General features: G+C 39.5%; 1 protein-coding gene across 1 annotated transcript in view; it reads right to left on the reverse strand.

The window, feature by feature from the left end:
- WNT7B (Wnt family member 7B) overlaps positions 1 to 15,602 on the reverse strand; it is a 40,748-nt gene that overhangs the window by 5,907 nt on the left and 19,239 nt on the right. The window contains exon 2 of the mRNA XM_056342000.1: positions 5,973 to 6,244. Coding sequence (XP_056197975.1) covers positions 5,973 to 6,244 — 272 coding nt within the window. The remainder of the gene's footprint in view (positions 1 to 5,972; positions 6,245 to 15,602) is intronic.

Genomic DNA, 15,602 nt, shown 5'->3' on the forward strand with positions numbered 1-15,602 from the left:
AGCTTGAAGGTAAAATTTTAAGTTTCATCTTAAAGGGTTAAAAATATTCCATTGCTGGTTTTGTTCTGTAAGGCTATATAGAGATGTCAGGTTTGAGGAGGTGCAGTAATATTTTACTAGATGGATGATATCTGTCTTGCATACATAGAATGATATGCATGAGCATGTGCATTTCTAGAATAAATCCATTTAGCAAGTCCTAAAATATTTGGCTATTCCCCCCCTCTAATTTTAAAGCAAAATGTTCAAAAGTAGGATAGTACCAGATGTAGCTTCTGGCAGTCAATATTAAGGGTGTGTTTCTGGAAGAAAAAAATAGGCTAGTAAATCCAGCCCGACTGGAAGCAGGAGAACTATCCTCATGAGCTTTTGAGCCAAAGCTTGAATATTCAGGACATATGGATAAGCATTAGTTATCCATCTAACCCACCCAAGCTGTAACACCAAACTTTTTGAAATTGGATTTATATCTGTCTGCAAATCAATTTAAGTGGGAAAGTGAAAATTATGCCATGAAGCACAACTATCGAAAGCTTTTCTTTCATGAGTGTTCTCACAAGGGATGTGCAGTGAAATAGTTTGTCTCTTTTAGAGAAAGAAACTTTCAGCAAATGATGGACTTAGGGCTGTAAAACCTGGAAAGTCGCATTCTTTAAATCACTGAAATTACTTAGGAAACAAAGTCACATTTTAAAGAATATTTTAGGCTTATAAAAACATAAAATTAGTTGGCTTTCACTTTTGAAACTGGGATTCAGCCTGCACTAGGACTTTGAACCGTTTCATCCAGAGTCGTTTTCTGGGCATTGCTTCTAACCTTTATGTCCTGTTAGGTGACAGTGAGGGCAGCCTGCAACGTATTACAACATGCTGTGCATCTTGCAGAAGTGAACTTACTAATTTAAATATTTCATGTGAGGTGAAGTGAGCTAACACTTCCTTACATATTTTGTGCACAAACATAGAAATGTTTTTAAAATCCATAAAAATGTACACACACACACACTCTACATGTGTGTGTGTGTGTGTATGTATATATATAAAGCATGGTGACCAACAAATCACCTCATTAGCTGTTCTACAGCCAAGGCATGTCAGCAAAAAAACCCTTCCCAGTACCACAGTCCTGTGGCGCCAGGAACTGTGAGAACAAGCCATGGCTTAGATGGAAATGTTGTCCCAAGTAATTTAATAATCTCTTCTGAAGAGAGTCTGAATTATTTTTTTTTTTGTCCCCACACTCTTATTGTTTCAAATGCAAAATAAGATGTTGTCATCTTCCAGGCATTCAAAAAAACCAAGAAGAAAAACCCATAGACATTACAAAGGAATAAATATTGGGATGGTACCAGGCTGAGTTGCTGGCAGTCAGCGTGATGGGTGTGTTTCTGGAAGGGAAAGAAATAGGCCAGCTTTTTCTCCGCATAACCACAGTCATTGTCTATCGTAAGAGCCTAATTGATTGATAAACTGTTAGAAACATTTGTTTTCTTCTTTTTGGTAAAAGCTGTGATCTGCTACCAATTTGTCAGCTTGTTCTTTTAGTTCCCCCCTTAAAAACAAACAAACAGAAAACCCCATTTTTATAATTGAGATTCCCCATGAGAGCGGTCATTGTTTTGAAGCTTTCAACAAAAAGTTAAGATTAATGGTGTGCATTCCCAGATGTTACTCTTTCTAAGTTCATTTATTCCAGAATAAGGATACTTGTTTCTAAAAATACATGGCAGAAAGCTATCTCATAAAACAGCATCAAAGCTTACTTGGTTTTGTTGGTATTTAATTTTTCATTACTCTATCAAATTTTTGCCCACAGATCTCTCTGCAATCATTCAGATTTACAACAAACCATTCTTTCAGTAACATTTGCATTAGACTTACACCAGTCTTCCTTTGGGGGCTTGTTTTCATTTACCACACTTGTACTTTCCACCCTGAATCATAGCGGCCATTTGAAAACTGATGGTGAAGTTAACTGCTTTGCTCTTTTACACAGCACGGCGCTGTTTTGCCACAAAGCATAAATCTTCCATCAGTAGCATCTCATGTCACCAGGAATCCCTAAGCATTTATTTCTTCCAAATGGCACCAATGGCAAGTCCATTATTTTGTCACTGTTGCTATTCATTATAAATTTATTAGAAACTTCACAAACTCGCCATTAGCTGAAACAGTTCTTAGAAATGAAATGCAGAGCCATTAGGGGAGGCAACATGGGGCAATCAGGGGATTCATTCTTTCCACTGTTATCAGAAAGCCCCTGAAAAACCTAAATAAATTTATTCCAGGGAATTACTTTATCAGAGTGTTGTGCTGAGCATCCCAGCCCCAGACTCAGGTTAAAGAGCCCCCGGAACTATTTCCCCCCTTCATCTGTTTGCAAAATTTTTGCAATTATTTATACAGCGTGCTGTTTTTTCCTCAAAGAGAAATTCCTCAGGACTCTATTTTTACCAACAGTGAAATACCAGCAGGCCAGCTTTTGAGAACATCCCTATGAGAGCAAAACATTATAGTCACTGATATAATTACAAAAGCCTCCAGCTTCCAGGCATGTCTGGGACAAGTGCTGGGAGAGACTGAGGGTGGGCAAGACTCCTGCCCCGGCATATGAAAAAATCCATGTGATGGTATAGGAAAGCATCCAAATATTTGCTCTGGGGGAAAAACTGGTGGTCAGAGTCCTGGATAGTGATCCTAGCAGTGATCTTCTGGCCACCTGTTAGAGATCTAGTGACGTTATCAAGTGCTTTCCACTGACTTCAGAGCAAGCTGAAAATAACTGTAGGTAGGGTTGGGAGCTCTCTGCATCCTTTTTTCCTGTTTCTGCCTTAGGAGCCTATGGGATTTAAGGAGAAGACTAAAAGGAAGATAACAGATTTATTGGCTAAATACCATTAATCTTTACCTAACTCAAAAAGCCAGTTTGGTGTGACTAAAAAAGAACTGTGAGCCTTACAATTAGAGTTGTAAATGTTGGGGGGTGAGGGTGAGTGGGTGCGGGATGTTAAATAGTGAAAGTGCTGTAAAATCTCTGTAGGAAACTACAAAAGCATATATATTTCCTTTACTGTCTTGGCATTCCCACTCTAAGGTTGAAAAGATTATTTGAGAAATTCAGAAGCAACAAAGAAATAAAAAAATAATCTGAGTTGCCTGTGATCTCCTTCTTACCTTTTATTCCTATTCATAAGAAGGGGGAAATAACCTTGCTTTGGTCCCTAATAATAACAGTCATGAACAGAAGCTTGGTTCCAAACTGTTTCTGAATTTTAAGATTAGTCACATGCTGACAGAGTCTTGCTCAGAGAGGTACGAGCTTTTCCCAGTTGTGTTGTGAGATTTTTGGAAGGTGAAATGAGGAAGATGGAGGCTCAGTGTTGTGCTTCTCACAAATGTCCAGACGTAAATGCAGTTGTTTCTGACTTGAGTGTCAGTAAGGACCATGTGGAATGTGTCGGAATGACATCCACACATAAGCAAAATCTCCTGGTTTCAGATTTTGTGTCAAGCTCACAATGCAACCCAGGTTTACCCAGGACCCCCGTAACTGCCAAATTTCAGGTGAGTGTAGGTCAGATTTCAAGTCTGCCTGGATTCTCAGAAGGGACTTGTGATTTCACATTGAAATTGCACAAAATTCTGTGGCTGCTTTTGTAATGGCCCAACCTCAAAACAAAGAAAACAGCCTAGTTTCCAGAATTTTGTCCTAAATTTAGTTTCAGTTACTCTCGAATTCATAATGTCTAAATTATACAAATAGTAGATGATCTCAGATGAACCAAAATCACTAAGTATTATATACTGTACACCTTTGCATATCCATTTCATGGGAATGTATGTCATCACACCAACATTAATTCTAAACATGACCCCAGCAATATTTTATATGAGCACATTCCTTGGGATTTGATGGATTGTACTTAAAAACAAAAACAAAAAGCTACACCAAATCCTTTCAGTCATCCTTAGCTTTTAAAAGCGATACAATACATTAATGATTATAATGAATATATGTGGGTATAAATAACTACTGAAAATGCCAACAACAAAAAAAGTGGCTAAATTCCAAAATACTGTTTATAAAAAAAATATGTTTGGGAAAATATATTGTCAGTATCTACAGGCCTTTTTGTTACTGTCTCAAAAACATGAAAGTGAGTGTTATCCTTTGTTTTCACAAGAACATTTGCAAAAAAAATTAAGTTTTAGAAAGGTTAAGAGAAATGCATTTGCATGGATGCTGCTACCCTGGTATGTGTAAAAACACACACTTTGGTTTGTTTATGTCCCCTGCTTATGAAATTCTGATAAAGAGTACAAATGCAATTTGCTTAATAAGAATCAGCAACGTGGCCTAGTGGTTACTGGTTATTGGGCTATACTGGGTGATCTGGGATCAGTGCCTGGCTCAGATACTGAGCTGTCTTCGGTCCTTGGGCAAGGGACTTCACTGTTTTCTATCCATGCATCCGCTTTTGCTCTTTTGTCCCTCTTTCACATCTAGACTCTTTCACATCCCCATGTTCAAAATGGGACATGCATCAGCATCTCTGTGGCGGTGACACAGTGCCCACCACAGAGGATCGCCACTTTAAGCAGGGATGATAATGCACCTAGCAGTAATAAAATGCTCCCTTGCAAGTTTAACAGGTGGCTTCCATCTTCTTTTGCATCTGAACATAATGTATGATGCTGAGGTGAAACGCCCAGGCTAAGAGAAGTGGTGAGACCTGGAGTGGGTCTTGCAAGCTTCTGTTTTACCAAGAGAAGAACAGAACTTCTGTTCTTACACCTCTTAAGGATGCTGTTCTGTCTGGCTTTTCAGTCAGCTCTCTCCTTCACCTCTCAAGACCTCAGTGTCAACCATCATTCAAGTATCGATCCTGTCTCTTCATTTGAGATTATGCCCCATAATTGGTCTTTGCATCACATTGAATCTATACAGTACTTTCATGCCAGTGGATAACTGCTCGTACTTCAGTTTCAGTGCACAGCCAGCTGCAGTCCCCAGGAGTTTTTGTGGCATGAACTGAGTGTTAATAAGGAAAATACAGGCAGTAAGGTAATTGTACTGCTTCTGTCACTGCCAATTCTGCCACCTCTGCCCACCGCAGCGGCCAGTGCTCAGTGTAGGACTGAAAGCACACGCTATTTTAAAGGAGAAAATTTCAGTCTAACTTTGGGGGCTGGTTGTGGAGGACTGGTATACTGGAGTCTTCTACAACACCGGAGGGCAGAAGCAGCATGTTTTTAACCCTGCGGAAAAACTTGGAAGGGTATAGTAAAATCTCACCTGAGGTAGTTATACACTACGCAGAAAGATTTGTTATACTTTTTCAAGGGCAAGATTTGAGACCTATGAGGACTGTTATTCAATGGACGTATATTGGCATAGCTCTGTGATGTTTATTGTTTCCATTGAAAGCAACGTATTAGTTGTTGTAGACATTAAAATTTCTTCTTCCAAAGTGATTCTTATGCAGCTGCTTGTAGCCCGCCGCTGAGAAATGGACAGTTGTGCATTTGCTATGAAATATTTCATTAGAGCTGTTGTCAAAGAAGTATTTTGGTTTGGAATGGAATAAATAGCTACAAATGCAATGCAGACACTCAGTCCTGTCCCATCATGGGCCCCAACATCTCTTGCTAGATTTTTGCGAAGGAGATGAAAAGCAAAAATTTATCGTTATGCCAAACAGCTCCACCAAAACCCTCTATGTTACCAGCGGGCCTGAAAAGAAGACAGGAAGCAGAAACGTTTAGGGGAGCAGCTACAATACATGGTCATCTCTGAATAAAAAGAAACACCAACAAAATATAAACATTAGATGCCATCAGGTAACTTGATGAGTGAGTGTGGGATAACAGCAGAGAGGGGTAAATTCTCGGGATGGCCTCCTGCCACCAAGCCAGCCTCCCCCCGTCCTCCAGTGCACACATTTCCCCATCCCTCATCCTTTCTGGAATACCTTTCTTCCAGCCTCATTGTTGTGCAAGTTCATCAGCCTCCGTGCATTCTTTTTGATTTCTCGGGCATCAACAAATCTCCGGGAGAACTCAATGCCGTATCTGATATCCGCAGAGCAGCCTCCCCACTTCCAGCCCTCCTCCTGGTTGTAGTAGCCCTGTTTCTCTCGGTCACAGCCACAATTGCTGAGGTTGCCCTGGCTGCAGGCGGCCGTGACAGCGTGTGCAACCCCGGCAGCAGTAATGGCATAGGTGAACGCAGCTTCCCTGCTTCCTGTGGAGAGAAGCCAAAAGCTGATGGGTTGGCAGAAAGGCAGCACTTACTAAAGAAAGTACACACATTTTCTACAGGAACGGTGTCAGGCAGCAATGTGAGGAGGGCATTAGTACTACGTGTGTATTTCTTATTCCTACAGAATTAGATATGTAATTAAAATGCTTGGCTCAACCCGGGCATATTACCCCAGGTAAGCACCAGCCATATGGTAGTCCCACCTAAACCCATTCACCAGGGGGCAATTTGGCAATGATTCTGGACAGTGGTGAGGTGAGGCAACTTGATTTGTTTTTACACTGTCTAGTCAGGTTTGCAAGCTGAACTTTATCTATTTCAGATGAATAATAAGCGAGTCACTGGCGGCAATGCTTACTGGAAAACAACAGTTACCTCTAACCGTTGGCACTGCATGGAAAAAGAAAAGCATTCAGACAACGTAAAAAATACCAGACCCTTTCAGACATGTGAGAGGACTACAACACAAATGAGGAAGATTACTAATCCACCTTTATAAATGCTCCAGCAGCTTCCGTTAGTGATGCTGAAAGTATTGCAAGAGAGGACTATAGAGACAAGAGCTGGGTAGGTTTTGTTTTATTTCTAGGTAAAGTAGAAGCTACCCCTTTCCCTAGCTGACTTCTCTGCGATATTAATTTTGCTGTAATGACCTTTTTCCACTCCCACTCTGACTCAGACCTCTGCATTACCTTGGCTATTGAGCATACAAGGGGTATGGAAGTGCTGTGGCAGCATTATTTCCTCTCCAAAACAAGTGAGATACTGTTATGGAAGTACAGCCTTGTTCAGAAAAAAGTCTGTTTAGAAAGTTCCTTTTTTTTTTTTTTCTGTGAAGCCACTGCTTGCCAAGGTTCCTCATTCCCAGTTCCATGTTACAGCTGTTGCTATTGACTATATGAAGAGAGGTAAATAATCCCCTTTCTTTACTGTACCCTGGTTGGCCGAGTTGCCTGTGGGGTGCACATAAGCAAGGAGATACAGGGGCAGAACAAAAGGGATGCTACAGCCCATTCCTGCTCTCACATGAGACCACACTGTCACTGACCTTCAGCAGGGCTGCATCACAGCCCTTGGCTTTTTGCTGTTCTGATCTATAACATTTCCCTACAAGTTCCCTTCTCAGCGCTATCATCGTTTTCCTCTGCGTGTTTATCTGGTGATAAACAGGCAATCTTGTAATACTGCAGCCAAAGAATAACTGTAAAGAATTTGCAGAAAGTTGCTGAAATGCTTTAATGACCACACACAGAGCTTTAACATCGTTAACAGATTTGTAAAGGAAAAAAAAAGAATAAATTTTCCAGAGGAGAAAAAAACCAAAAAACCTTAGACGGTATTTTTAATCTTTTATTTTAGGATTCATATGTATCATAACTATTCTTGAATGACCAGTGCACACTATGGGGCTTTTTGTGTTTTATATTTCTTATTTTCACAGATAGCTTCCTGAAAGGTTACACCACTGCCGGATACGAGAAAGATCCTACAAGAAAAAATCATAAACTGGTTTTTGGCACCCTTTACTTGTTTCTCCAAAGCAATAAAAAAGAAACTTAAGGTAAGAGAAAAACAAAAGGGTGCTGTGTTCTTCAGGTACCAAGAAGGTTAAACTGACTTGTGTATTATTTGAGTACATCAAGCAATGGAAGCACTGACTTTGCTTTCAGACACAGGATTGTTTTGTTGGGGTGTACGATGTGTGTAGTCTGGTTCAGTGGTTCCCAAACCGTGGTCTGCAGAACACTGGTGGTCCAGGAGGCCACGGTAAAGGGTTCGCAGCTAATCCACAGAGCCATATTAAACACTGTTTTTAATAGTGTTTTCAATTAAAAGTTTGATGATAACGATGCCTGGTGGTCTGCAAGAAATTCTGAGGGTTGATAGCAATCCAAAAAAGTTTGGGAACCACTGTTTTAGTTCCTAGTGTGTTCTCTAAAAATGCATATCAATATTCATTCCTCTCTTCTTCACCCACCAGCTGAAGTCAAATCTGGGACCCGTGTTTTAAAATGTATCTTGTTGACTTTGTTCTTCTAAAAAAAAATTTATTCTTAACTATAAATTAAATGACTGGAAATACCAGATGTAATAGGAATTACATATATAGATAACTTTTTCTTTTCTTCAGGATGGGGGTAAATAAGAATGCATAATCAGACCCAGGAAAAATTTTTGTTCAGACACCTTTGAAACACATGTAGAAATGCTTATAAACAAGCAGAAACATATTCCTGTCAGGCAATATAGCAGCTGTGACCCACAGTTCAGTAGATTTACTCAGAGATTAACCAGAGAGGTTGCTTATGTTTTATGTTGAAGCTCAATACATGCCAAATGTATCCAGAGTAGAAGGCAAGCCATTTTATCACAGCCACTGTGTCTGTGACCTGTCTGTGAGTTTTCACATGGTGCTTTCCTCAGTCAGTTTTGTAAAACTGAAGAATATCCTGTCTTTACCTTTTTTTCACTCCCCCTCATCCCCGTTATACCCCTGATTACTTATTATCTTCAGGAAAAGAGGAAAACATCTTTTCTTCACCCACATGAGAGCTATAGCAGTGATGGAATTCTCTCAAGTAATGGAGTAATACCAAATGCAAACCATACTGACTCTCCGAAGAGATCGCTCTTCTGTTTCAATGCAGCTCTAAAGTAAGAAGGGCTCAGAAATAAATCTGGTTTGAAAATCCTATTCCTTTTGCAAGATCTCCTGCTAAGAAATAAGAATTTTTTAGGTTTAGGTTTCTTTAAGTAGAGGATGTTCCAAAACTTGCCTTGAACTTTAGTGTAAGCATTACTTCAGCAGTTCTTTAAAGTCCTAGGATCAGTAGAGTCCATCAGAAAATGCTGATGGGGGGAGGGAGGGGAACCTCTGTGCTCAAATAATGTGTCTGCTGTACACAAAGCTTTCCATTAGCATGTCATCACTTGGAATCAGTTCTAAGCAAGTCTTTGTTGGGCAGCTAAAAATATTTAAGTAATGATTCCTGTGATACCTGAATGGAGAACAGTAATCTCATTTTATGGAATTTTTTGAGATTTCAAAAATATTTTTGTTCTGCAATGAAACAGAGACAAGTCTTTCCAGAAATGTTCATGACATTAAGAAATACTTATAAATAGCAGTAGATAGGGAATTCAACCCAACTCTGAAGCTAGTTTTTTTTCTTTTTCCAGTGAATATCCTGGTCATCTGGTTATTTGGTGCTGCATATGCTCAGTATCTGTGTCTCAGAAGTAAAAATCTTGTTTGACTTCTTCAAGTTTTCTGTCACATAGATCAGAATAATTCTGTCAAGATTTTATTTTGGTGGAAAAGACACTGTTTTGGCTTTTATTGTGACCCTTGGATTCATCCATTTCTCTGTTAGAAATGCCTGCTTTGGGGTCAAAGAAGACAGATCTGATTTAATTCCCAAAACAGAATGAATATTTACATGAGTAACATGAACGTTACTCTGTCTGATGTAATAATTGTCTGATCTGATAACTGCCTCATCTAAAAACTCCAACAGGAGATGACTACCAGTACTAACTGAAATGAAGCCTTTTGTCTTTGGTGAAAGCACTGAAGGTCACTTCTTGCAATCTGCCATGCCATGAGAGAAGACTTGTCTGTGGTCTGCTGGTCTGAGTTACTGCCATTTACTTGAGTTCATTTGCATTCTGACTGAGGGCTGTATTTTAAAAGCACTCCAGTACCCACCAATGCAGGCAGCTGCTGCTCAGCCAGACAGATATTGGATCATTGCTTCTTCACATGAGTGATTTCTGGCAGATAGGGTGAGAGGAGCCTATTTATCCATTGTTGGAGTTGCGGAGCAGCCTATACCCCTAATTTAGATGTCATCTCTGACTAAGTTTTAGACTGGTAACTGAGCAGTCTAAACTTAGTACAGTCTGATGTGGAAATTATTACAAGTTCCATAATTGCTGTAGTTTACTACAGTCAAACATGCATATATTCAGCAGCATATTTTTGGCATGTAACCACAATCAGCTGAGAGTCATATACACTAAATACATTTTTTGGTCATTCAGCTGTGAGTGCAGGATTAAAGATTTAACTGTTTCATAGTTATTAGCAAGGCATCTCTTTTTCTGAGGAGCTAGACGAGAATATTTTGCTATTCCACACATCATTCTGAAATGGCTTATGTCAGCAGCTAGATGAATAAGACTGCCACTGAATGTCAGCTATTAGAACTGTAAATTCACTTGTAATACAAAACTGTAGAATACATGCTATTTAGCCAGTAATTTGCTAAATCTTTCTATCAACAATGATAGAAAAAAAATACTACACGCTACTGTTAAACAAAATAAATTCCTCATGTATTTACACAAGACACCAGATTGATTATATGACACAATACAATATAGGTCAGTGGTAACAAGAAATGAACCATGGCAGAAGTTTGATTTTTCTGCCAAACCTATCCTTTTCAACAAGTCTTCTTTTGCAAGTGAAAGCTGAGGACACATTCAGTCATTTTTAATGGGTAAAAGACAATAGGCACAGCTAGATGAGTAAACTAAAATGCAAACAGCACCCTAAGTAGGGCTGGATGAAGACTTTTGCAGACAAGTTTAGTTCCTTTGTAATTCTGTATTTTATTCAACACACTATTTAGCAATTCTCAAGGAAAATAGTACAGGCTCTTCTGTTTGGGTTCAGTCCAAGGGCAATACAAGCCAGCGAGAGTTTTCTCACTGTCTGGAGCAGATCCTTTCTCTATTTGCATTTTCAGTGTAATTGGTTTTGGGCTTCTTGGTTTATAATCTAAAAGCAGGGATTGGTTTAATTCCACTATCCCTCTAATTTACTATATCCACTGCTGCATATCAGCACTATAGACTACTGAAATCAGTTTGTCCAAGCAGAAAAAATCACCACAGAAAAACAGGGCTGGCAGGACCCTCAGAAGGGTTTCTAGTCTGACCCTTAACCCTATCATAGGCTAATAATGTCCTTCACAACAGCTTTTTATTTCTCCTGTTCTTAAATGTCTTCAGTAGTGGAGGTTCCACAGTCATTCCAGTGCCTCAGGATGCCTGCTGGTACATGTTTTACTAATTACTAATATTAACCTGAAACTGTCTTTCTGAACACAAAACCACCGCTGCTTTCTCCACAGATGCTAAGAACAAATTACTCCTTCCTTCTAGCAGCAGGAGCCTAGATGTGTTCCATCATCAGACCTCGCAGAGCATTTCCAAGAGCCCTGCTCTCCTGGCCGGCTGGCCTGGGCCTTGCAGTGTAGTGCCAGAGATGCGACAGCTGAGGTCTTGCCTGCTTGGGGTTAGAGCAGAAGGAGCACTTCACGTCTCACATGCTACATTCCTGTTTACTCATGCCAGCATGGTGTTTTCACAGCAGCAGGACACTTTTGACTCTTACTCAATTTGCAGTAGTCTTCTGTGCAGCTGCTCTCACACCAGATGTTTCACATCTTGCATTTGAGCAGCTGGTTATTCCCACGTACAGATCTTTGTATTTCTTTTTCTGATTTGCCTCTGCTTTATTTTCTTTTTTTCTTCTTTTCTGAACCATTTCTCCATGGTCATTTTCAATTTGACCCAAACTTCCTCCAACTTCCTTGCAGTCCTTCCCAGCCTGACATCCGTGGTCATGTCCAGCATGTAAATCAGTATTAGATCCAGCACAGATCACCAGAAAACCTAGTTATCACATCTTTCCATTTTGGTGACTACCCTCCAAGTTCAATTTCCAGATGGTATGTACCTGCTTGGTGTTTCCTTAGTTTTCTTATGAGAACATCACAGAAAGCAATGTCAAAACCTTCATTTAAGTCCAAGATATATAGTATAAACTGCTTCTTCTCTGCCTCTGAGGCCCTGGGTGGCAAAAGAAGGAAATTAGATTGGTTTAACACCATTTGTTCTTGACAGATACTTGTTGACTGTTACTCATCTCCATGTTCTCAGTTATGAGCTTACAAATGAGGTTTTGTTCCCATATTTTTTCATTTACTGAAGTTAAGCTGATTGGTCCTATAATTCCTTTCTATTTTTCTTTTAGACAAAGGCACTACATTTGTCTTTTCAATTCTTCTTAATTAAGAGTTCTCCACAAGTTTTCAGCGCTAATAGCTGTCAGGACTAACAGCTGTAAAATGGCTTCATTAAATGTTCCAAGGTAAGTGACAGCTAACTGGAAATCATTCAACCTGGACAAATGCTTACTTCTGTCTGGTGCCACGGTGGTATTCCTCTGTCAATTATATTAGTTCTATAACCACTCTGCTCACCATTGACCTTTCTAGCAAAGGCTGATGCAAGAAGCATTTGGCTTTCTTGACATTAACCTTGGTTTACACTCCCCCCAGGGGTCCACTCCACTGAGTAGTAGACCAGATTTTTTTCTTCATCTTCCACTCACTGATGAAGCACCAACTGAATGATTACTGTGTAGCCTGTCATCAAAAAAACAGATATAACTATCCATGCTCGTGAGGTTCCTCTTGTAGCACCAGTGCTCAGAAGTGCTTCTGAATGATGAGCCTGGTGCAGATTAAATATCTGTTACTCTAGTAGGACTTTCAGGTCAAATCTGATGGAGTCTTCTGATGGTCATGTTGGGTGATGTTCTCCTTACAATATTTATTTGTTTCCCATTTCCTCCCTAAAACCCTTATCTTCTACTACAGTCTAATTAAAATAGTCTTGTTTAATTTTGTTTCATCCAGATAGGTCTTTTTAGTCAGACTAGAGCCAGAGCAGGACTTGCACATGATTTCAGCATCTTCTTCCTAGACAGCTCATGTTGTCTAGTTCTGGTTTCATGTGGTTGGGACAGAGAACATTGCAGATTTCAAAGCTGAGAATGTGTAGTGCTATGACATAATGGTTTATTTACAGATTCTTCTCTATTTAGCATTTTTCATCTCTATACTCCCACTGTTTTTATGGTTGGAGGTGCCAAAATTTTGGCCATCAGTTTAGAATCACTCTGTCAACTGGATTGTTTTCTGTTGCTCATGTGGGTTTGTCAAATTTTCTTTTAGAATGGGCTGTATAGGAGCCAGATGTATTTCACACTTGCCGTTTTGCAGCTCCTTGCTGTCACTATTTATATACTTTTGGAAACATGTCTATTAAAAAGAGCTATTTACTATGCCTCTGCTTTTCACATTTTTTCAAGCATTTTTCTAATTTCTTGGTTATTTTCTAAAGGCTTGGTGGTACTTTCCACCATGATTTCTGTAAGGAGGCTTCCAACAAGTTACAGGGGAGGTTTATTTAATTTACCCCCAAAACATATTCAGCTAATTCCTGGCAACTGTAAACAATAGTCAGCATTTCTGTTCCAAAGTGAGCATAATTTTGTTGTGGTTTTGACTGTCTTTTGGCAGCATGTCCCTTAGTGAAGTTTTCTGGGACAGCTCCTGTGAGGTAAGTTAGCTGTGATCTTTGAAAGGGTGTTTAGAAGTGCCCAGAGAAATATGAAATTTTGGGGCTGTAAAACTGTATTTGTTGCAGCAAATATTTCTTACTAACTCAGCCCTAACAAACAATCTGTATCTCATTCTTACAGAAACTGGGGACATTGAGTTTTGATCCAAAAGCACCACTGCTTGTTTTTGTCAAAGCTTAATCAGAACATGGTGTTAAGCACACATTTAAAGAATGCACAAGAGCATGGCCTGAGAAATACGCAGTGCACAAAGCGTGAGGGGGTAGTTCCCAGATACACTGCACCATTGAGAAAAGCCTGTGCAGTGTCACAGCCGGCTGTGTTTTCACAATGCTACTGCTAATACTATCGAAGTACTATGTGGGAAGCAATAGCTGGAGCAGAGAAATTGTCTCCTGCCTGCGTTCTTTTCTGGACCTACTGACGTCCCATTGTGGGACTTAATGATTCCCTGCTGAATGTTTGGTGCTTTTTCTTTTCAATGATAACTAGTGGTTTGATATATCATAATATATGAAAGCTCAGATGGAGACATCTTGCAGCGTACTGGGGTTTTAAAAAGTTCTTTGCAAGCCTTGTCAGAAAGCATGGACTCCTGAAGGCATCTCAAAGAAACTGGGTCCTCAAGTATGCTGACATCCTTAAATTAAACGGGGCTGTGAGGAACCAGATGTTGTTATATACTCTGTTCTATTCTATTCCATGCTAATAATTCAACCACATCAATCTATTCACAGTCACAGTTCTTATCTGTAGGATTTGCCACTGCATTATGGTCTCTTTTATTAAGTGCATTTCACAGGGAGAAATAAAAACGGTATTTAAGAAAAAGGTAAGGGAATCTATAGATATATGGGCACATATTTTTCTTTTTTTTTTTTAGGTTTGCTCTTGATAGTGCTCTTGCTTGAGACCTGTTAAGTATGGTTTAAATATGACCTGTTAAAGGCTTCTGAGATACCTGTGTGGTGCTCAGCAAGGGAAATGTTGTCCACTCTGATTTAAGAAATAGAAAATATGCTTTATGCTTACTACATCATCAAAAGAAAACCCCGACAGAAAAGAAACCACCACTCTGAACCTGTCAGGGAAATGGAGGACAGTACTACCACATTTTTAAAGTAAATTTCTTTTCAAGTCAATTTTCTTGCTCAGTTTAGTAGGGTACAACAGCAGGGCATGTTGTTACCAAACCATTTTAGTCACTGAAATTTTCATGTGCAGGGATTTTATAGGCTTGAGCCTTTAGTGAGTGAATCAGTCCAGAATGGATGTTCTCCTTGGCTGTCAATAGCAGATATTTCCAACCTAAATCATTCTATGATTCTGTGCTTGTATTTGACTTTGCTACAGACCTAATTTCACAAATACTCTGTCATCCCTACTACTACCCTCATAAATATTAAGAAATCATTGCCTTGCAGAATCAGACTTTCTCAGTGGGCTTTCTACTGGTTCATTATTTTAATTAACTCATTTCAATCATTTCAGTAGCCTGACATACGAATATTGTGTTGCAGAACATCTCTTTAAAAATAAATCTGCACTGCCATTTGCATGAAGTCATCTTCTGCTGTATTATCTTGTGTCACTTCTAACCTAGATAACAAACCCCTGAGGGCAGTGATCATGTCTGTATTCTTTTGTAAATCACTGTGCACACCTGTGCTTTGCTGTAGAAACATGTTAAATAATAACACCTTTTAAAGGGTTCACTGAATTATGAGTAGTTGTAAGCACTAAGTTCCTATACCTGTGCATGCCAGAGTGCCTGTGGGTGGGTGTCTGTGTGTGCGAACGTCTGTGTATGTTGCAGATGAAATTTCATCTCTTGCTTCAGAATTTCTTGAGGCAGTTTAGTTAAATCATGAATGTTACCTCAATATATTGTGCAGAACC

This window comes from Falco biarmicus, chromosome 5 (assembly GCF_023638135.1).
Source record: "Falco biarmicus isolate bFalBia1 chromosome 5, bFalBia1.pri, whole genome shotgun sequence".
Taxonomy (NCBI): Eukaryota; Metazoa; Chordata; class Aves; order Falconiformes; family Falconidae; genus Falco; species Falco biarmicus.